The sequence below is a fragment of the Lates calcarifer genome, linkage group LG24 (assembly GCF_001640805.2).
Source record: "Lates calcarifer isolate ASB-BC8 linkage group LG24, TLL_Latcal_v3, whole genome shotgun sequence".
NCBI classification, from domain to species: Eukaryota; Metazoa; Chordata; class Actinopteri; family Centropomidae; genus Lates; species Lates calcarifer.
The window spans coordinates 16,582,314-16,605,062 of NC_066856.1; the positions used below are offsets into that span (position 1 = coordinate 16,582,314).

Consider the following 22,749-nt stretch of genomic DNA (forward strand, 5'->3'; position numbering starts at 1 on the left):
ATGCCAAAACAATGCAGTCTTCATCACTATCTTATTATATTTATATATATATTTGACTTCATACATTTATCATGGCATCTATTTATGCTCTTAAATAGCTATAAAACTTGATTTTTCTAATCTGATCAGTCATAAATGACTTTGTGTCTGCACAGCTCAGTATAAGCCTTCTTTCAGTGTTTATCATTACAGGATGAGGCTGGTAATATTATACATTTTTCCAGTTTTCAACAAATCCCATTAAAAGGAGTAAAACCAACAATGAACTGATCCTACCAATAAGTATTGTCTGTGAAGCCAAAGCTTGATATAGTATATCTTATTCCTTTGTGCCATAGAGCTCTGTTAGTTAGGCAGACATATGACAAAACAACCTCATTCAGACATGAATTTAAATGACAGTTGCTTTGCATTAATGCATGTTCTGTTCTCAGCTGAATGCACAGAAACCACTCAATGGGAGCTAATGTGTCACATTAGCTGTGTTTAACAGTGTCAATAAAGGATGGAGAGGAGGGAGCAAAGGGGAAATTAATAAGCCCCTCCACGTTCCTCCCTCCAGGACTTCCTTGCTGTCTGGATAACATAATAGGGCCAATATTCCCCACAGGCACCTGCTAATGGCTTGTCACTACACAGCCTGCTTATGGGACTGAGCTCAAGAGAGTGAATCTGTCAGGCTCTCTGAGGTGGTTTTAGCATGTTATTTTGACACTATAACTCATGAATTTAACTACTGTGTTCAATGTCAATATATCAATTTGGGCATGAAAATAGACTTGTTCATGGCAACACTGGATCTTGATAACAAAGGACACCTTATTTCTAAATATGGAAAATTATCAAAACTTAAAACTACATAATAAGTAAATTTATCTCATCCCATTTTGAAGACAAAATATACAATCAAATAATTGTTATTTTATTTCCTCTGTAGAAAGCTGGAAAGCTTACTGAAGAATTTCTGCACAGTAACAAAACCGACACAGCTGTGTTTGAACTCTGCATCTAAAGACAGACGTCCTCCCAGTCCCAGCTGCCACCTTATACATGCATGGTTACACACAGCGGAACTCATCTAGTGAATAATGCAGTTAATAAAGCAATCTAGTTAAACTAGGTGAGTGACAAGCACAGCAGTTGATTAGAATAAAAGCTGAGGGGTGTAATGAATGCGAGATAAGGCTACACATCTCCTCTGAGCACCTGACCAGTCAGTTTCAGCTGCCGGGCTGCACTCTTGTCTAGCTCTGCAGAGCAGGATTCATGGGAGAAATGATGCGTAGGCAGACGACATGCTGAAAATACACAAGTACATGGAAACGGGCCAGTAATTAATGAAGCTAAAGGATGTTCTATATGCTAACCATCAGCTCCCTCTTATCTTCTCCGCAGGTGTTCTAGCATTCCTAGCACTGCCAGTAGGACTGGTGTCATCAGCACAGGAGCTGTACCTCAGCCAGACGTCCCAGGACTCTGTCTCCATGGCAGCTGCCCACAGCAACCCTCTGTCTGCCCCCAAACGTCCCCACCTAGACTTGCATCAGGAAGGCTCCAGCAGTGGGGAGTGGTCCTACAAAGGAGGCACTCAACCCACAAATATTATCCTCCCCACTGTCCCCCTCCACCCTTTAGCCTGGCCCCACACTACCCAAATCTCTAGCCTGGCCCATGAAGGCCCTCCCATTCATGACACAAATACTATCACCCCAAACACTGTGAGCACTGAAAGCTGGGTTAATCACCCCCAGGAGTCAAGCTCTGATATTGTAAACCAAGGCCACATGCACAAATTGGTCAGAGTACCTCAACTCCATAACCCAGTTACAGTCAGCACTAACCAGGCCAGCAGCAGCCCTAAATTTCTCAGCATAGCGGTCCCAAATATAGACGTGGAATCTACTGCCAGAGGTGCTCCAAACCCCCTGGCTCTTATGTCCAGCTCTGGATCAGACAGAGGAGATACACTCGCTGCACACCATGCAGGGCCTCAGAAGTTGAGTGTGGAGGAGCCCACTGACCCCAGCCAGCACGTTCTGGACCTGCAGCCCTCTGCACTGTCCCTTTCATCAGTAGATGGTGACCCTGCACTTGGCCTGAAACTCAGGGAGCATGCTCGGGGTGCTCCAGAGGTGGTTGCACAAAACACCATCACCCTGAGGGAGGTGCGCGCAGTGAACGAGCCCCCCACCGATGGGCTGGTGATAAAGATCGGGAGCCCATCAGAGAATCTAACTTCCACTGCGCTCATCCCAGACCTGTCCACTGAGCCGAGCCTCAAAACGCAGAGTCCCACAGCCACCCCAAACCACCCCACTGCACCCAGCGAGACCACCAGTGAGGAGGGTCTTGGTCAGGTTGTTCAAGGTAATGGCACAGACAATCCCCCTGTGGGACACTGGTTGGGGAATGTAACTACATATGGAGGGCTGCTCTCTAATGGCAGCTCACTCGAGGAGGTGCCTGCTCAGGGGAACAGCTCAGAGGCCCCTTCCACAGCCAGTAGGAACCAGAACAGGCAGGTGCCTGCCACCACCCAGGAACCCTGGACACCCAGCAACAGCTCAGGCCCCACTGTTGACTCCCCGCCATCCCGCATGACCATCTGCCTGAGCAGGATGGACATTGTGTGGATCGTGCTGGCTATCAGCGTGCCTGTGTCTTCTTGTTGTAAGTAAAGTCAGGCAGCCTCAAAAAGGCTTAATTAATGAATATAAAGTGCCAGATTCCTTTAGAGTTTTGGCTAAAATCTATCACGTTACTGGCTTATTTGCTTTTTTGGTGAGAGATGAGAGGATCAATACCACTCTCACATTTGTACACTAAATATGAAGCTACAGCCAGCTGCAGGTTAGCGTAGCTTAGCATAAAGACAAATGCAGAAATAGCCCAGCAAAAACCCACTGTAAAATCACAAAAGGGTGTTAAGTAGCGAGCTTTGGAGAAGCTGATAGGAGAATTTTTAGATGGAGCAAAACTAGCTGTTTCCTTTTGCTTCTTGTCTTTATGGTAAGCTAATTGACTGTTAACTATAGATTCATATTTTATAGACAGACAAGCAAGAGTTGTCAATCTTATCATCTAACTCTTAAAGAGCATTTCCCAAAATGTCTGTTCCTTTAAGAAAACTTTCACTTTCTTTCTTTTGACAGCCACCAGACACCCTTCAGGGCCTGATCCTGCTGCATTAAGCTGCAGAATAGCATAATAACTGCAAAGGAACTAGAGTCTTTTTTTCATGAAGCAGTAGGAGTTGCACCTTAGGCAAAACACAGTTTTTTGCATTTTGGTCTGTTAGAGATGGAGAAATAAGTCTTTCTTCCCTTTTGATAATATTTTTTTCATGGATGATTCCTGAACATTTGTCCTTACCATTTGTTTTTGAGAGACCGACAGCTTAGTTGTTTCAGATAGTTTACTACAAGGCACATCACCAGTAGTCATTTCTAACAGCATTTTTGTGTGGAAGTTTTTCTTTCCACCACAGTTTATTCTACCAGTGGCATATTGTCCTGAAACATGACAGCCTCTAGCTGAGCAGCTCGTGTGGGCGCTTTCAGAGGCTATTTGAAGCAGCTGCTTCTCCAACTACTGTCCTAACCCTCATTTCCCTTTCCTGCTTCTGCCTGCTGTAGCTGTGTTGTTGACTGTGTGCTGTATGAGGAGGAAGAAGAAGTCATCAAGTCAGGAGAACAACCTCAGCTACTGGAACAACGCCATCACCATGGACTACTTCAGCAGGCACGCTGTGGAGCTGCCCAGAGAGATACACACTCTGGAGAGTGAGGTACAAACTACTGGCACACTGTCTCTATTAGCGCACAACAATACACACTCAAGTGGTGGGACATTTACTTGATGTTTCACTGTTTCACTGTTTCACATCAGTCAGCAGAATGGTTTTAATGAGTATGGAAACAACAAGAGGATCCATGTCCAATCTCTCCCGTCAGCAAAGCCTTGAGGCCTGCTGAAGTGCACTTGAGCATGACACTGTATTATTACAATTTACAGAGATGCTATGTGGAGCAAGTAAAAGGAGAATTTCCCTGCAGGGAAAATGTTAGAGTACTGATTCTTAGACAGTTTTTCACATCCAATATTTTCCTTAATTAAAATTCAGAGAATAGTAGTATAGCATTAATATACAGGCTAATAACACAGCATTATTTGGTTGGTGTGTTTTAGACTAACACTGTAAACACAGGTCATATTTTGTTGCAGGCTAGCCATATTAATCCCCTCAGCCTTCATTGATTGATGGGTTTATTTGAGTGTTCAGCACCAAAAGGCGCCCAGTCCATATGTGCTCCCAAGTCAGCAATGATAACCAGCCAAAAAAACACATTCAGGATTCTTAAGCTAATTTTGAACAACAAGATCACAAAAGTATTGCTCTTCAGGAATTGTCTAAACTGTGTCTAAACCGTCTACGTCACTGGCCAGGGGAAGAGGAAGGAAGTATACCTGTACATATTTCAATATGTGCAACATCAGATTTATGGACAGTATTGTCTGACATATCTTTGTCCATAGTTTGTTTAAGTCTGGAAGCTTTGGTAGTTTCATATTACTTTAAAAACTTGTGTCACGGTCTTTTGAGTGAGCAAATGAAGCCATGAAATATGCACACCCAGCCAAGGCTCTTTATGGTTGTAAAAATCCATCAAATTAAAATATTCTATAGTTCTCCACTGTTTTTAATAACTGATCAACTGGCGACAGTAAGATTTTATGGGTTTTTTTATGAGGTAATTATATTAATTTCTCTTTCCCTTTCATGTTTCTGTCAATTTTGCTCTTACTTAGCAAATATGATAGAAAAAGGACAATAGCAAGATCATATTTGGACTCACCCTGGCCAAAGGTTGTCATATTTGTCCAATGATATATCATTGGACAGCTGGGGAACAGCGCAGGTTTTTTGGTGCATTACAGCACCATCTGCTGGATACTGTAGTTTATAAGGGTGACAAGGATTTTTCTGAGTGTTAAATGTGCAATCTCCCGCCTTCTCATTCCTATATCATTTTGATTTGTCATTGCTTTATTCAGGTTTTTTTTTAAATCATCTTCTGTCCAATGACTATTTGACTGTGTGTGTGTCTCCTTTCTTTTATTCCTCGACCATTGCACAATTTGCATTCCTTTGCCACCTGTGGGGGCATCAGGAGAGGGAAGCTAAGGTTGGATCATGTGTGGGATGCCCCTGGTGACACCCAGGTGTTGTTTTCCCTTGCTTTACCTGTCTCTGTAGAGCAGCAGCCTCATAGCTTCCCTGGTGCTATAAGTAAATGAGAGAGCTCTTGGAGAAATGATTGTAAACCTAAATGACAGTATTAAGTTGATTTGATTGGATCTTGCTGATAAAATGGCCTCATTCCTGCTGTAAAACAAATCATTTTGTTTTTCACACCTCCCTCCTCCAGCACTGCCTCATTACTGCTGACTCACCATCAACAACTATTTCTACAACCCCCTCCCCCTACATTAAGTGCCTCTGTTGCCTTGTTTCTTCTGAGTCATCCCTCCCTTTTGTCTCTCCACTCATGAAGCTTTTACATCTTCTCCTCCACCTTCCTTTGTATCTCTGTTCATCCAGTTTTGTCAGGTATCTTTGTTCACCATCTCCTTAAAAGCCCCCAGGGTACACCAAACCCATATTTTATTCTGTTCGCTTCCACGCTAAACTGTCTGACTCTGCTCCTCACCTGTAGAGTGACTTAGATATAGTAGACTGCAATGTGTACCCTAATGGTGAGCCCTGAAGCGTGAATCATGAATCACAGCTATTGTTTAACAGTTAGACACCTGTGTTAATTTTTTCGCTGTGTGTGTGTGTGTGTGTGTGCATTTGCAGGAGCATGACACCTGTCTACCCCCTAATGGAGACTACAGTGGCAGCAGCGTGGTCCTGGTTAACCCTTTCTGCCAGGAGACCCTCTTCATCAACAGAGACAAAGCTTCTGCCACCTAGAGACAGAAAACGAGAGACACTGTCAGATTCTCCTCTTCTACTCCCCCTGCTGTTGTTGTCTATTTTATATATGTGGTAAATATTCAGAGACTTTGACTTTATACTGTATATTATAAACACAAAGAGCAACCTGAAAGGAGAGTGATGTAAACAGACACTATTTACTATGAGGATGCACCTGCATATTTTTCTGATGTACATTTTCTACAAAAGGCTTAATTGTGATAAAAGGTTTTTATTGTCTTTATAAAATACAGAGTATATGTGGGTTTGTTTCCTTACAGTGGCTTGATGGTGAGTGCACTGTGGATATTGCCACATGAAATCTGCTTTAGAGAGAGAAACGTGCTATGAAAATTTAAAGCATTAAAGCTGTTCTTTGTAATTTTATTTTTCCTTTAAAATCAAATCCCAAAATACTTATAGCCTGTTGAACTTGAATATAACACCTACAATATGTAGTTTGGGGGAGGGGATTGGGGATCAAATGGTGTATATGAAATCAGGGTCTGTATTTATCAAACTTCTAAGAAAGTTTAAAAAAAAAAGTGCCATCAGGTTGAAGAACTGAATTACAAGAGATGTTGCCTTTATGAACAACACTCAAGTGATCACATGATTAATCGTGTATGCTCAGAGCAGGAATGACCAATCAGAGATGAGGATTTAACTTATGTCTGCCCAATTCTTCATTCTTTAGAAAACATCCTTACATTTTCCTCCAGTGGTCTTATTCTGCAAAATTATATGTGATCTTTAAAAGTTCATTTTCTTTGTGTGAAATCCTCAGTATTTCCAGTAGCAATTTGAATGTTAACAATGATAATTGCATATTTTTTTATAATATACATTAATTTTTGATAATAATAATACTATGTATTTTATTTACAGAGTGACAGAACAGAGGAGAATATTAAATCTAACATTAAAAGCAGTTTTAAAAAGGTGACAAATACAGGATATATACATTATAAATAAGCATTATGTAATAGGAAATAGAGAAGGTACATCAGAGACAACATAGTATAATAAGAAGAATTTAGTACTATGCTGACAAGTGCAGACAATAAAGATAAACTGAAGGTGATTGCAAACAAAATCAGACAGTTTTGTTCTTTGCACTTCTGATAAATGTAGGAAAAAAGTGGTGTAACATCCTATCAAATGCAAATAGCTGTGTAATTCATAATCCAGTAGGTTTAAACTATTTGAATATTATTCATCATAACAAAGAATATTTTGTACTCACTTGAAAACACGAAGTCATCTAGGCTCTACTTTTGATCAAATAAAATAAAGGGAGCTCTGGAGCCTCTCTTATAAGTCATAAAAAAATGATGAATGGGTTTTATTCTTAAGTTTGAAAGTAGGATAAGTAAAGGACTTTAACTTTTATTTCTCAGCAGTTTGATAAAAACGAGCCCAGATTTTCCTGGTTAATCTGAGCAGACTATTTGGATGATTTGGGGTCTACATCTGACAGTTATGAATGATGGTGCATCTATCAGTCAAAAGGAGCTGACTTAAAAATGACTTTCCCCCTCATGTGTCACCAGCTTCTCTTTATGAGGGACCACATAGATGTCTTAATTCTTTATGTTGGCCCTTTATATATCAGTATGTGTGTATGTGTGTGAATGCTTGGTTCGTGCATGTAAGCATACTGTGTGTGTGTGCAGTAAAGTGTGTGATTGTGGATGAATGAGTTGAAACGTGCTGCCCCCTTAACCAAATATCACTGTTACTTTACATCAAACAAGACTTTGTATCACTTTCCGCTCAGTTTTATCTGTTTCTCTATGTGTGTCTTGTTTGTGTGTGTGTGCCTCTGTATGTGTGTCTTTCTGTCTGTCTGTCTGTCTCTTGTCTGTATATCGTGGAGTGGCTGCTGGTTATAGCCCAGTTTGAGAAAGACTTTCTCAGCACTGTAGGAAACAATTAGACCATCCCTTGCTACTATAAGTGTCTCCCTTCATAAATAATGTGTTTGTACATCATTGCAAACTGTGTTTGTTGAAATGTTGAATGATTATGAATCAGCTGCTGGACCACATAACATGTGTTAGAGGCTGTCAAAAAATCTTGACCAATAAAAACACTGAGACAAAAAATGTATGCTGAATATTTACTGTGAGCACATACAGAGGCGTTTGAATATTTTTTTTAATTATTGAACCCGTGGTCCTTCTATCATCTGTTTTTACTTTGCATTGCTGCAGTTTTATTCAATAATCAATGCTGCCTGCCTCTATTGTTGCTAAAGATTTTCTGCATTGTGCAATGTTGTTCTGAAATCACTGATTAAAGCGGTGATGGTGAATAACACGGTTAAACATATTGATATTTCCTGCATTGGATGCTCACAGCTGGGCTTGTTGTTTTGCACGCTCAAAAAAGTGGATATTTTACAATACGTTCAGTGGCACGGTGGAGCAGTGTTCAACATTATGTATTTTTTGTACTGTAGTATACACTGTACTTTTTACTGCTGAGCAATAAAACAAACAAAACAGTACTCTGTTTGTCTGATTTATTCTCTTGAGAAGTAAATTTAATCAATAACACACTTCCTCATATTTCACCATGGCTGACCGACTTTGGACACTAAGTCCAAAACAGTGATGTTTGACAGTTGTCCTACAGTATGTGTGAGTTAGATATCACACCTGTTGGTTACATAACAAAGCAGTGTAAACAGTCCTGCCAACCACAGCACATCCATTGATGTAGTGAGCCAGAATTTTCTCTTTGTGCTGCATCTGGTCAAGTGACCTCCAGCTCTGGGAAGGTGAGTTCAATTATCTGTTTACAAGTTACTGCTGAGGAGAGGTTTAATTTGACGTGAGTGATATTTACAGATTTGTTGGCCTGTTCAACTACTAATAGCAAAAGCACACATTCATACATTGATGGTTACTGAATTTAGGTGCAAGCAAAGTGACCTTCTGGAGGAGGATCTCCCACAACATGGCAACCCAGAAGTTGTCATTATTAACGACAAATATATTTTAAAGAAAAATACCTATATACATACATACAATACATACATAAAAAAATCACTGGTGCCAACATCTAAAATCAGATTTTATACAACAAAACTTTAAAACACAAGCTCAATATGATCTAAAATAATGTAGGCCTTAAAACTACATTCACACAGAATCCCTCTTCAATTACAGTTTATAATTAGTGAGTTGTACCAAGTTGGATTTAAGCGTTTTTTTTTTTTAAATTTAACTTCGGATATTTTTCCAAAGAGTGATATATTTGGGGAAAAAAACCCAACTAATATTATGACTTTTATTTTTGTGTAAATGTCAAAATAATATATCCGGTTCAGGGTCGATGTATTTCCGGGTAACGGTACAGATTTGTCAAATAGTCCGTGCATGGCATGGTTGACAGGATACCTAACGATTCGGCAACAGAACCAGGGTGGACATTTTTATCAGCCTGGAACAGAAGTTAAACTGCCAGATTAAGGAGTAACACCGTGTCCTCTGACCATTTGACCAACTGTCCTCACTCTGCGAGAGCGCAGTTTTCACATTTGTCATTGCTCGGTTAGCTAACTATTTTACGTTGGTCTTTGAAAATGGCGGATGTACCGACGGAGAAGAGCCTGGACGATTTCTTTGCCAAGCGGGATAAAAAGAAGAAGAAAGAAAAGGGAAAGGGTAAGGAGTCTGCCGTCGGGCCCACGTCGACTGCAGTGAAAAAGACTAAGAAGGAGAAGGAAAAATCGGCAAAAAATGAGAACCAAGACGCACAGATTGAGAAGGTAACCAACGCTACTCTTCTGTAACTTTTTTTTCCTCAGCAGCGTCTATTGCACACACCGGTGTCGTGTCACATTTTGTATCCTCGTCGTTATCTGCCTCTTCCGTACATGTAGCTTGCTTGCTTACAGCTCTCTGAAATTTCACCAGGTTATGAAGGATAATAAGCATTTCAGCATGAAGTGACAACGCCGGTTGCTAGCTAGCATATGGTTTCTCCTGGCACACTTTGTGACGGGGGTAACAAAATTCATCATCACACACTTTTTGTGTTTTTCTTGCACCTTTATCTTTACGTGAGCGAGCTGTTAAAGCGGGTTCGTGACATAATATTACATGTAATGCCTGTACATTTAGCTATCATAGTGTCACTGGCCTTGTGTTTGCATGGGGAAAGCTGTCGTCCCCCTTCGATTAAATCGTGGCTTTCCAGCTAGGCCGAGCCGCCATTTGTCATAAGTTTTTACGGGGGTACCAGCCTTAAAGCTTTCAAATCACATGAAGGTATGATAAAATGCCAAAACTAAGTTACTTATTATAAGATTAAAAGCCTTTCATATTGGTGTGTAACGTTGCCCCAAACCACTATAGCTTGTGTGACCATTTCTTGGGAAGAACTGGTCAGAGTGCAGATGTTTGTCACCTACAGAAATGATAGTAGGGTTTTGGAAGTTGTAGGAATTTATTACATTGTAAGGTACTTTTGAGTTAATGGTTCCGTCTGCCTAGGAGGACGAGGAGTGGAAAGAGTTTGAGCAGAAAGAAGTGGATTACAGCGGGCTTCGGCTGCAAGCTTTACAAATAAGGTGAGAATGAAATTATTTATTTGGTTGTCATGAGTACTTGGTCACATGAGGAGTTGTCAGTTGCATCTGAGCCTTGGTGTCATCAAGTGGGAGCCAGTAAAGATCATGGCCCCTATGACCCATCCTACAACATTTCAAAAAATATCGTTTTAACCATGGCTAATTTATTGTAGTGCTGACAGCACTAAAGATGACATTTGTTGTTGACATGTTTTTATGGAGCTGCTATCGTGCATTGGTTGTGGGACATGGTCTAGAGGAAGTTGGCTGAACCAGTGCAGCTCATCATGTCTTCATCTGTCTGTCTGATGTTTTGCAGTGATGAGAAAGAGGAAGAGGAGTACGAGAAGGAGGAGGTTGGTGAGGATGGAGAGATCATTCTAGTCAGTGGAGACAAAGTGTCGGGGCCCTGGAACAAATCTGGAGCTGCTCCCCCTCCTGCTGCACCTGTGGGTGAGTAAACCAACTCCACTTGTAATGCTGGCTTGTAAACATGCCACTGGTAATAAAGCTGTATTTGCTTTTCACTCTGGTCATTTTACAGATACTGAGCTCATATTTCTTGTATTTCGTCTATCACTTGTGTTTTTGGAATATATGACAGGGCACCGTTTTCCAGTGCATTCCAAGCCACACAAATAAAGTGAATTTTTGATTTTATTGTATCTTGAAAAAATTACATACACAGCCTGCAGCTGTAAATAAATGATTAAGGTCTATGTACTGTGATTTTATTAAATAAGATAGATAAGATAAGATAATCCTTTATATATATATGCATGCAACTGGAATTTGCTCCTGGAAATCTGGTTTTCTTGTCTAACTGATGTTATCTGTGCACTTTCAGAGGATGTAGAGGTGCCTGAGGCAAAGCCTGCTGGTGTATATCGCCCTCCAGGGGCTCGGCTGTCCACTAACAGACGAGGTCCCAGCCAGGGCCCTCCTGAGATTTTCAGTGATGCACAGTTCCCCTCTCTGCTGGCCACTGCTAAGCATGTGGAGACACGCAAGTAAGCAGAGTTCAAGTGACAGTAGTTTGTTCAACATGGTTTTCAGAAAAATACAGACTGCAATTTCTCAGAACCCAAAATGAAGTCCAAACTTAAAATATGTTCAGTTTACAACCTTGTAAAATGTCTTTTTTTTTTTTTTTTTAACAATTGTGTAAAATGCTCACATTAAAGATGAAACCAGGCACTGTTTACTGTGTCTTGATAAAGGACTTAGAGGATAGTTTGTTAATTTGCAGGCAGTTCATTTTCTGTCTGATTTACTGACTGATTGATTGTTCTGACACTAAAGTTATACATATCTGTCTTTTAGGGACAGAGAGATGGAGAAGACCTTTGAGGTTGTGAAACACAGGAACCGTGGTAGAGAGGAGACCGGTGGTGCATCCATGCAGCACTTGCAGCTTGACAACCAGTACGCCATCCTGGGGGATAAGTAAAGCCGCTCCCCCTCCGTCCCCTGGCCCCTCCAGCGCGGTCCTGCCCAGCCCCCTGAAGGAAGCTGAACTCCAGCTGTGTGGACTGCAGTCCTGACAGAGCTCACGCTGCCACCACCATCACCACACTGGTTACTCACACAAACACACAGCCTTGTATACACACACACACACACACACACACACCACACACACACACACACACACACTCACTCACTCACTCACTCACTCACTCATATGCAACATTATCACTGCAGCACATGCACATACAGTGACACTCCCTTAAAAAATATCGATAACACACTTTACATACAATTGGTTGGCAAACCTGAAGGACTGCATCTGAAGGGGCTGTTGAAAGAGGGAATAATTGAAGCGGAATTAGCAAAATACACCCAAACGTACAACACTGCAGCAACAAAAGACAACATAGTTGTCCTTTGTGGATTGTAATCAGAGCAGCAGTTGTATGGCGCAACTTCTCTCTGGACTTCAACTTGGTTTGATAAAGCCACAGAGGATTGAAGAAGACTTTAGGCAAGATGATTTTACAAACTTCTGTGAAAATATCTATTTTTTTGCAAGATCGCTATAACCCAATCGCACATGGTTATTTTGGGGTGTGTTTTTGAGTTGTGGTTGGGGCTTCGGAATTGGGGAAACTACCTCAGCAGCATAGCTGGTGGTGACCATGTGGACTGAGCTTTTTTTTCCGCTGTGGTGGTGAACTGGGGCAAACACCGGCCCCCATACACCCCCCACCCCTCCTCCTCCTCCTCTTCTTCCACATACAAGCTGGCCATCAGGCTCTTTGATTTAGAAACTTGAAGCTTTGCTTTTTTCCTTCACGATGATGACGATGATGATGATGACACTGCGAAGATCTATGGACAAGAAGTGATAGGTTGTGGTCCTCATTTAGAATTTCTATATAAAGTGGCCTTACTGATAGAGAGAAACTGCTTTGTCATCTGAAGAGAACTTTGCTTGTTATCTCACGGGCTCTTGCCTGCCTTTGGATCTCACCACTTTGTGAAAAAAAAAAAACATATACAAAAGAAAAAATCCTTCTGTTCGAGAATGTAGTGCTGTTGTAGTTTGCGTGATGATTACAACTACTAACTGTCTATCATATCCACTTTTCAGTTTTTCTGCCCTTCCTGTTTTTTGGTCTCTTCTAGACATCAGCTAAAGCGCAATTAAAGCTCGTTTCTAATCCCAAACCATTCTTTTGGTAACAAATGCTTTACTGTGGTTTGTCTGCATTTGTCACAAATGTTACAATGCCAACAAAATGATGGAAAACCACTTTAAATGCATAATTTGAAGTTGCCCATATTGTCGCTCTGTGGTACATTTCAACTCCAGTTTTAAGACCGATCTTTTTTTATCAAGGCTTTTCCTCCTCTATTATCATACTGTCTCAGCCTTCATTGCAGCCGTTTAGAACAGGTAGTTTGTGCATAACTTCATTTTCCAGAGAGTTACAGTGACTGCTGGTCTGTAAATACAAACTGTCACCAAACCAACAGAGTACTATCCACTTCCAAATCAGTGGTACGCCCAGTTAAAATCAAATGGGTTTTTACTACAAGCATAGTTATGTTTAGAAAGGTGAAGAACTGGATTTATGTTCTGTGTTTCTGTCCTTTCCATAAAAGATGTCAGGGAGTGTTGATTCCTGCTGGGACACTTTGCGTGGACATAGATAATATTTGTGATGAAAAGAGAAGAGCCTAACACAGAAAATAAAGTGATCCTTGTGAATTGAGTCTCGTCTGAATCTTTAAAGTTAAAACTGGAACCTCTACACAGTGTCTTTTTCCAGAAAAGATATTGTTTATTTGTAAACTCAAGACTTGTTTTAACCTGCTGTTCATAATCACTTACTCTATTCCTGTGATTTCTCACTTTGTCAGAGCAGGTGATAGTTTATTCACCATTTGTCAAAATTATCCAGAGTTCCTAGGCTTTAAAAAAATACATTTCAAATGACCTTATACCAAACACATGAACAAATAAAAGAAACTTTTCCCACACAACCGACTTAAAATGTTTATTTGAAGGAGGCAGTAACACCAGCAGAGTAATGAAATGGTCATTTCTGCCATCTGTTGAGCTCCTCTGCTGTGTGTCTTCTATCATGTTTGCTTCCCCTGAGAAGATGGGACATTTAACGTATACAGGTTAAAATGAAAATAAATATGAATTGCCACATACTCTTTTACCCTCCCTCTTAAAACATGCAGTTTTAAGGTTGTTTTTCCGATGATACTTATTTTTTACTTCTAAAAAACATATCTCAAATTCTAGTTTTGGTGAGTGCTGAATACTTTCTTACCTGGCTCACATTTGTTTCAGTTGTTGTGCCATTTACCTGTCACCTGAAGGGAAAGATTTCAGTTGTAATGTCTTCTTTTCCATTGTTTAACTGGGTAAAAAACTCACAATGTTAAAGAAAATTTCAGGGGGACATCTTTGCCATTAATTAAAGCTTATTATGATGCTAGCTAGTTCTGCGACAGTCATCTCTCCTGTGGAACCAGGTAAATTACTTTTAATTTGTGTAACCTTGTGAGCACTTCTTCAAAAATAATAAAATCACTTTCTCCTGCTGCCACCTTTGTCACCCACCAGCAGTTTTGGTTTCACAGTTGGCATTGTACTCTCTGTAGCCCCCTGAAAATGAAATATATAGCAATTGAATTAAAAACAAAATTCCAATCCTAAACCAATGACAAAACATTGGGTGTTTGCATAATGTCCTTTTTGTTTATTATATTCCTGCAATGTCATTACATTAGATTTCAAACAAGGCAGCAAAACAGTCAATCAGTAAATCTGTTTGTGATACTTGATATGTTATTTTTTACTTTTGAAAGTCATTTCAAATTCTAATTTCAGTGAGCAGTGAATACTTTCTTACCTGGGTCACATTCCCTTCAGTTGTTAGAGGTGGAAAACCATCAGGATTTTCAAGAGGGCGCCATACACCTATCATCTGAAGGGAAAGAGGACATTATTTTGGGAATTTAGAATTACACTTTGATGATGATAAATCTGAAATATAGGATCATTCTATCCACTCTAACTTCACACTCTAAGGTTTACATTAGGGAGTTTGTATTATCAGAATTGAAAATGTGCTCTCATTCATCCTCAGTGTGGAGCTCAGCAGAGAGTGAATTCTGAAAGGTAATGTTTAATGTACAAAAAATAGATCCGAACAAAAGAAACAAAGACAAACAGTGCCACTTAAACTGAGAAAACTGGGCCTTTGTTTTCCTTGTTTAACCAGGTAAAACTCACTGACATAAAGACAACTGAAGGAGACATCTTTGTCATTGGCAAACTCAAACCTCCCTAATAAATTAAAGATTATATACATTACATTACTGAAAATAACGGTTATGTTCATTATAGATTCATCTGGAAATATTTTTCTCGATCAGTTGATTAATCGTTAATTTACCACATCCATGTTCTATCATATATGTCAAAGAAAAAGAAAATCTTCACATTCAAGAAGCCTTGTGTCACAGATCCACATCCCCCTGCTTTTACTCTCTCCGGCCACAGGGTGGCACTGGCGGGCTCAACAAACTTAAACTCAGCTACGTAAGGTATCGTAAAATAAACAAAGCAAACAAAGAATCATGAGCCAGGCGGTGGGACTACTTTAAACTATGGCTGTTTATGGAGCTTATCTTGATGCTAGCTAGTCCCGCGACAGTCATCTCTCCTGTGGAACCAGGTAAATTACTTTTAACTTGTGTAACCTTGTGAGCACTTTCATGATAAATTCATAAAATCACTTTCTCCTGCTGCCACCTTTGTTACCTACCGGTGTTTGAGTCGGTGCTGTGTCCCCTGTAGCCCACTAAAAATGAATATACAGCGCTTGAATAAAAACAAATAACATTCCTAAACTAATGCACAACATTTGATATTTGCATAATGTCCTTTGGCTTTTTGTTTTTCTGTTTCTGCAATGTCATTGACATTGGATTTAAAACATAAACAGTTATCAATAAACCTGTTATGAGTCAGTGTCAGTATGATATATACTCAGCCTATTCATTGATGATTCCTGGGGAAAAATACAACTAAATTCTTAAGTCAGAGTTGCTAAATTTAAAGTTAGTTAGTTTAAGTCTGGTTCTGCAAATGTTTAACACTTAGTTGAGCAATTGCAACGAAAATACAGCATACTAATTCAACATCTGAAATACTAATATAGACTTTGCTTCAGTCCCAGCTTTAGGTAACACACATCAACTAAGAGATTTATTTTAACCTAATTATTCTAATCAATTAAACATGTTTACTTTTCAGTAGATCTCAAAAATCTTATCACACAGTCTTACCGAGGCTGTGAGAATCAGTCCCACCAAACATAGTGCCAGTCCTCTCATTTTGAACACATATAAGCCTCTAATGCTCATACACTTATTTTATAGTGTTCATGTCAGTAGGTGGAGTCTGCTGCACTTCTGCACTGTAGCAGTTTTTAAGCTTCAGTTCTAGTTTAATATCAAAGTCCAATTTAGTATATTTGTCTGCAAATATTAAAATTGTTTACTCCAGCAAAGTCCACCTGCTGTTTGGTGTCATTTCTGAGCAGTGTTGGTGCTCACATTTTGCCACTGGAGGTAAAAGACATCACACTTTGAATAAAAAAAAGAAAAAAGAAAAAGGAAGATAAAAACCATTCTATAACTAAAAGTGTAATTAAAGTTTTTTTTTTTTTCTCATGTGACAGCATTCTTTCGATAACAAATGCTTTACTGTGGATATTTTCCTGGTGAATAGTGAACATAGTGAAAAATGTCCATTGTAATTTCCCCAGGCCCATGGTGACGGTCTCCAGATTCCTTGTTTTGTCCGAGCATCAATCCAACACCCAAAGGTATTCACTTTACTATCACATATCTCAAAGAAATGCAGCAAATCCTCATATTTGAGAAGCTAAGGTTTAAACAACGTGTGGCATTTTTGATTGGGGGGAAAAAAGACAAAAATAATTGTCAAATAAATGCTGACAAATTTTCTGGTCAGCACTACTGTAATGAAAAGAGAAGATACTAACACAAATATTAAGTTGTCCTTGTAAATGATGTCATGTTTCAATCTTTTAACTTGATATAGGTATCTGTATACAGTGTGCTTCCAGAAAATTGAAATTTTGGACTTCTTTCAGTAGTTTAGTTTAAAAGTTAATTTTATTGTTGGGCTTTTGTCAGTTAGCTACCTGCTGCCTCTTTCATAATGTCTTGGCTGGATTAAAGGACAAAGCTGGCATTTCTCTGTACTTTTGTAAATACCAGCAAATCCCATAAAAACACTAAAACCAACAACTGTTCTGTCAAATCTCAATACTTTTTACTTCCCCTTTTGAATTTATTCACCATTTGTCAAAAATGTGTCCCAAGGCTTTTTGGAAAAAAAATTCAAATGACCTTATACCAAACACATGAACAAATAAAAGAAACTTTTCTCACACAACCGACTTAAAATGTTTATTTGAAGGAGGCAGTAACACCAGCAGAGTAATGAAATGGTCATTTCAGCCATCTGTTGAGCTCCTCTGCTGTGTGTCTTCTATCACGTTTGCTTCCCCTGAAAAGATGGGACATTTAACATATACAGGTTAAAATGAAAATAAATATGAATTGCCACATACTCTTTTACCCTCCCTCTTAAAATATGTAGTTTTAAGGTTGTTTTTCAGATGATATGTTATTTTTTACTTTTGAAAGTTGTATCTTAAATACAAATTTTGGTGAGTGCTGAATAGTTTCTTACCTGGATCACATTTGCTTGAGTTGTTGTTGTTAGAAAACCATCAGGATTTCCAAGAGGGTGCCATATACCTGACCTCTGAAGGGAAAGAGGACATTATTTTGGGAACTTAGAATTATACTTTGATGTATGTATGATGATAAATCTGAAATATAGGATCATTCTATCCACTCTAACTTCACACTCTAAGGTTTACATTAGGGAGTTTGTATTATCAGAATTGAAAATGTGCTCTCATTCATCCTCAGTGTGGAGCTCAGCAGAGAGTGAATTCTGAAAGGTAATGTTTAATGTACAAAAAATAGATCCAACAAAAGAAAGAAACAAAGACAAACTGAGAAAACTGGGCTTTTGTTTCCCTTGTTTAACCAGGTAAAACTCACTGACATAAAGACAATTGAAGGAGACATCTTTGTCATTGGCAAACTCAAAACCTCCCTAATAAATTAAAGATTATATACATTAGGGCTGAAACTAACGGTTATGCTCATTATAGATTAATCTGGAAATAATTTTCTCGATCAGTTGATTAATCGTTAATTTACCACATCAATGTTCTATCATATATGTCAAAGAAAAAGAAAATCTTCACATTCAAGAAGCCTTGTGTCACAGATCCACATCCTCCTGCTTTTACTCTCTCCGGCCACAGGCGGCACTGGCGGGCTCAACAAACTTAAGCTCAGCTACGCAGCTGCCCAAGGTATCGTAAAATAAACAAAGCAGACAATAAGATAAGACAGCTACAAAGCTGAAGAGCACGGTGAAGTCAGTGACTTTGAGAAAAAGTCTAAGGATATGAGCCAGGCAGTGGGACTACTTTAAACTATGGCTGTTTATGGAGCTTATCTTGATGCTAGCTAGTCCCGTGACAGTCATCTCTCCTGAGAAACCAGGTAAATTACTTTTAACTTGTGTAACCTTGTGGTTAATGATGATAAATTCATAAAATCACTTTCTCCTGCTGCCACCTTTGTCACCTACCGGCGGTTTTTTTCCCCAGTTGGCGTTGTGCTCTTTGTAGCCAACTGAAAATGAAATATACAGCGCTTGAATTAAAAACAAATAACATTCCTAAACTAATGGCACATTTGGATGTTTGCATAACGTCCTTTGGCCTTTTGTTTACTCTGTTTCTACAATGTCATTGACATTGGATTTCAAACTATGCAGCAAAACAGTTAATCAATAAACCTGTTTCATGTTGGGCTTTTGTCAGTTAGCTACCTGCTGTGTCTTTCATATATGTCTTGGCTGGATTAAAGGACAAAGCTGGCATTTCTCTGCAAATCCCATAAAAACACTAAAACCAACAACGGTTCTGTCAAATCTCAGTACTTTTTAACTTCCCCTTTTGAATTTATTCATTATTTGTCAAAAATGTGTCCCAAGGCTTTTTGGAAAAAATAGACATTTCAAATGACCTTATATCAAACACATGAACAAATAAAAGAAATTTTTCTCACACAACAGACTACCTGTCATCTGAAGGGAAAGATTTCAGTTGTAATGTCTTCTTTTCCATTGTTTAACTGGGTAAAAAACTCACAATGTTAAAGAAAATTTCAGGGGACATCTTTGCCATTAATTAAAGCTTATTATGATGCTAGCTAGTTCTGCGACAGTCATCTCTCCTGTGGAACCAGGTAAATTACTTTTAATTTGTGTAACCTTGTGAGCACTTCTTCAAAAATAATAAAATCACTTTCTCCTGCTGCCATCTTTGTCACCCACCAGCAGTTTTGGTTTCACAGTTGGCATTGTACTCTCTGTAGCCCCCTGAAAATGAAATATATAGCAATTGAATTAAAAACAAAATTCCAATCCTAAACCAATGACAAAACATTGGGTGTTTGCATAATGTCCTTTTTGTTTATTATATTCCTGCAATGTCATTACATTAGATTTCAAACAAGGCAGCAAAAAGTCAATCAGTAAATCTGTTTGTGATACTTGATATGTTATTTTTACTTTTGAAAGTCATTTCAAATTCTAATTTCAGTGAGCAGTGAATACTTTCTTACCTGGGTCACATTCCCTTCAGTTGTTAGAGGTGGAAAACCATGAGGATTTTCAAGACCGTGCCACACACTGGACTGAATGGAAAGAACTTAGTTATCCTTTAATGTATGTATGTATGCTGATAAATCTGAAATATTTACTTTGAAAATATGATCATTCTATCCACTCTAAAATCACACTCTAAGGTTTACATTGGGAGTTTGTATCATCAGAATTTGTCATTCATCATCATCAATGTGGAACTTTTGAAAGGTAATGTTTAATTTACAAAATAGATTTTTTTTAAAGTGTATGTTAGAAAACAGGCCTGTGTTCCTGTCCCCCTATTTATTTATAGCACTATATATCTTATTTTATTTAAACAGTTGTAATGTCTTCTTTTCCCTTGTTGAACCAGGTAAAAAAAACTCACTGAGAAAAAAAATCAAACATCTTTGCCATTATAATACACATTACAAGACAATACACATTAGGGCTGCAACGATTATGTTCATTGTAGGTTAATCTTGAAATTATTATTATTATTATTTATTATCAGTCGATTAATTGCTTTGCTTATAAGAAAAAAATAATTTACCCATTCAACCTACTATTTTATATGACAAAGAAAAACAGAAAAGCTTCACATTCGAGAAACCAAAAGACAGTTTTGCTCAAAAAAATGACTAAACGATTTTTGATTATTAAAATTGAAAAATTATTGGTTTCTGCCCCACAGCGCTTCTCCCATCACAGATCCACATCCTCCTGCTTTTAGTCTCTCCGGCCACAGGGCGGCACTGGCGGGCTCAAACAAACCTAAGCTCAGCTACGCAGCTGCCCAAGGTATCGTAAAATAAACAAAGCAGACAATAAGATAAGACAGCTACAAAGCTGAAGAGCACGGTGAAGTCAGTGACTTTGAGAAAAAGTTAAAGGATATGAGTCAGGCAGTGGGACTACTTTAAACTATGGCTGTTTATGGAGCTTATCTTGATGCTAGCTAGTCCCGCGACAGTCATCTCTCCTGAGAAACCAGGTAAATTACTTTTAACTTGTGTAACCTTGTGAGCACTTTCATGATAAATTCATAAAATCACTTTCTCCTGCTGCCACCTTTGTTACCTACCGTGTTTGAGTCGGTGCTGTGTCCCCTGTAGCCCACTGAAAATGAAATATACAGCGCTTGAATTAAAAACAAATAACATTCCTAAACTAATGGCACATTTGGATGTTTGCATAATGTCCTTTGGCCTTTTTGTTTTTCTGTTTCTGCAATGTCATTGACATTGGATTTCAAACTAAGCAGCAAAACAGTTAATCAATAAACCTGTTTCATAGAGTCAGTGTCAGTATGATATATACCTCAGCCTATTCATTGATGATTCCTGGGGAAAAAATACAACTAAATTCTTAAGTCAGAGTTGCTAAATTTAAAGTTAGTTAGTTTAAGTCTGGTTCTACAAATGTTTAACACTTAGTTGAGCAATTGTAACGTAAATACAGCATACTAATTCAACATCTGAAATACTAATATAGACTTTGCTTCAGTCCCAGCTTTAGGTAACACACATCAACTAAGAGATTTATTTTAACCTAATTATTCTAATCAATTAAACATGTTTACTTTTCAGTAGATCTCAAAAATCTTATCACACAGTCTTACCGAGGCTGTGAGAATCAGTCCCACCAAACATAGTGCCAGTCCTCTCATCTTGAACACATATAAGCCTCTAATGCTCATACACTTATTTTATAGTGTTCATGTCAGTAGGTGGAGTCTGCTGCACTTCTGCACTGTAGCAGTTTTTAAGCTTCAGTTCTAGTTTAATATCAAAGTCCAATTTAATATATTTGTCTGCAAATTAAATTGTTTACTCCAGCAAAGTCCACCTGCTGTTTGGTGTCATTTCTGAGCAGTGTTGTGCTTACATTTTGCCACTGGAGGTAAAAGGCATCACACCCAGAGTTTTAAAAAAAGCACCGCTCCAATGAAAAGAGAAAACACTCACAAGTGGTTGAAATGGATATCTTGAGCTTCTAGGACAAAGACATTTACTTCTTTCAGTAGCTTAAATCTCAATAATATGGTTAAGCCTTTGTCAATCATCTACCTGCTGGCCCTTTCATAAATGTCTTGGCTTGTTTTTAGGACAGAGCTGGCATTTTTCTGTACTTTTGTAAATATTAGCAAATCCTATGAAAAGACCAAAACAAAGAACTCTTTTCTGATCTCTCAATACTTTTTGACTTCCTCTCTGCACTCCCCAAGCAATTGTTTTCCTAATCATGATGCAGATTTTTTTAGTTAACATTAGTAAACATTTTATTTAAATAAAATTTTTCAAAATCTTTTTTTCCTTAAAAAAACTGGCACTGTAATTTTTAGCAGATGTAACTAAAACTAAGCTACAGTGCCCGTTGTTCATGGTAATGAGGGAACATGTGGTCAGTGCAACAATGTGATTCACTGATGTGTTTTCAATAGATTTTGGACAATCATGATGTTTTATGGTTTATAGCAGTAAGCTATATCAGGCTTGTTAGTGCAATCATTGTCAGTTTTGGTCTTTTGACAGGTTTTTGTTTGAAATGAGAAAAGATATCTATTGCTGGTCTCCTTCCTTTCATTATTGTGTTTTATCTCTTTGCCAGAGACGACGTTAGCTTTGTAAAAAAAAAAAAAAAAATCATGGATAAATTATTAAGACTGAGCTCTTCTCTGGGGAAAGAAACCAAATTAGGAAATGTTAACAAAACAGTTTTTTTAAAATGTTTAATAAAAGAAGTATTGGCAGAGCGATTAAATTGCATAATGGTTCCTCCATTAGGACTTCTCATGTGTTTTCGTCTGTTGACTTGAGCTCTCTGCCATGTGTCCTCTTTCATTTTTTTGTATTTCCCTGGAAAACAGAGAAATAAACAAATATATGTCAT

The 22,749-nt window shown here is 38.6% G+C and overlaps 2 protein-coding genes across 5 annotated transcripts in view; both read left to right on the forward strand.

Moving 5' to 3' along the window:
- tmem108 (transmembrane protein 108) overlaps positions 1-22,749 on the forward strand; it is a 63,872-nt gene that overhangs the window by 34,716 nt on the left and 6,407 nt on the right. The window contains exons 3-5 of one of the 3 annotated variants that reach the window (XM_051066854.1): positions 1,396-2,670; positions 3,636-3,787; positions 5,861-7,174. In XM_051066854.1, coding sequence (XP_050922811.1) covers positions 1,396-2,670; positions 3,636-3,787; positions 5,861-5,977 — 1,544 coding nt within the window. In that variant the 3' untranslated portion in view covers positions 5,978-7,174. The remainder of the gene's footprint in view (positions 1-1,395; positions 2,671-3,635; positions 3,788-5,860; positions 7,175-22,749) is intronic. The other 2 variants (XM_051066853.1, XM_051066855.1) reach the window with 2 other exon arrangements.
- On the forward strand, positions 9,325-13,776 carry cdv3 (carnitine deficiency-associated gene expressed in ventricle 3). Of its 2 annotated transcripts, none has more exons than XM_018700792.2 (5): positions 9,325-9,758; positions 10,486-10,562; positions 10,882-11,015; positions 11,410-11,572; positions 11,886-13,776. In XM_018700792.2, exons 1-5 carry the CDS (start codon positions 9,573-9,575, stop codon positions 12,010-12,012), a joined length of 687 nt encoding a protein of 228 aa, XP_018556308.1. In that variant the 5' UTR covers positions 9,325-9,572; the 3' UTR covers positions 12,013-13,776. The 2 variants fall into 2 exon arrangements, with proteins under 2 accessions (XP_018556308.1, XP_018556309.1); XM_018700793.2 differs by having other exon boundaries at positions 10,489-10,562.

Coding starts and splice junctions, on each gene's coding strand:
- cdv3 (XM_018700792.2), top strand. CDS start 9,573: ATGGCGGATGTACCGACGGAGAAGAGCCTGGACGATTTCTTTGCCAAG. Junction 9,759..10,485: donor AAGACGCACAGATTGAGAAG/GTAACCAACGCT, acceptor CCGTCTGCCTAG/GAGGACGAGGAGTGGAAAGA. Junction 11,016..11,409: donor CCCTCCTGCTGCACCTGTGG/GTGAGTAAACCA, acceptor GTGCACTTTCAG/AGGATGTAGAGGTGCCTGAG.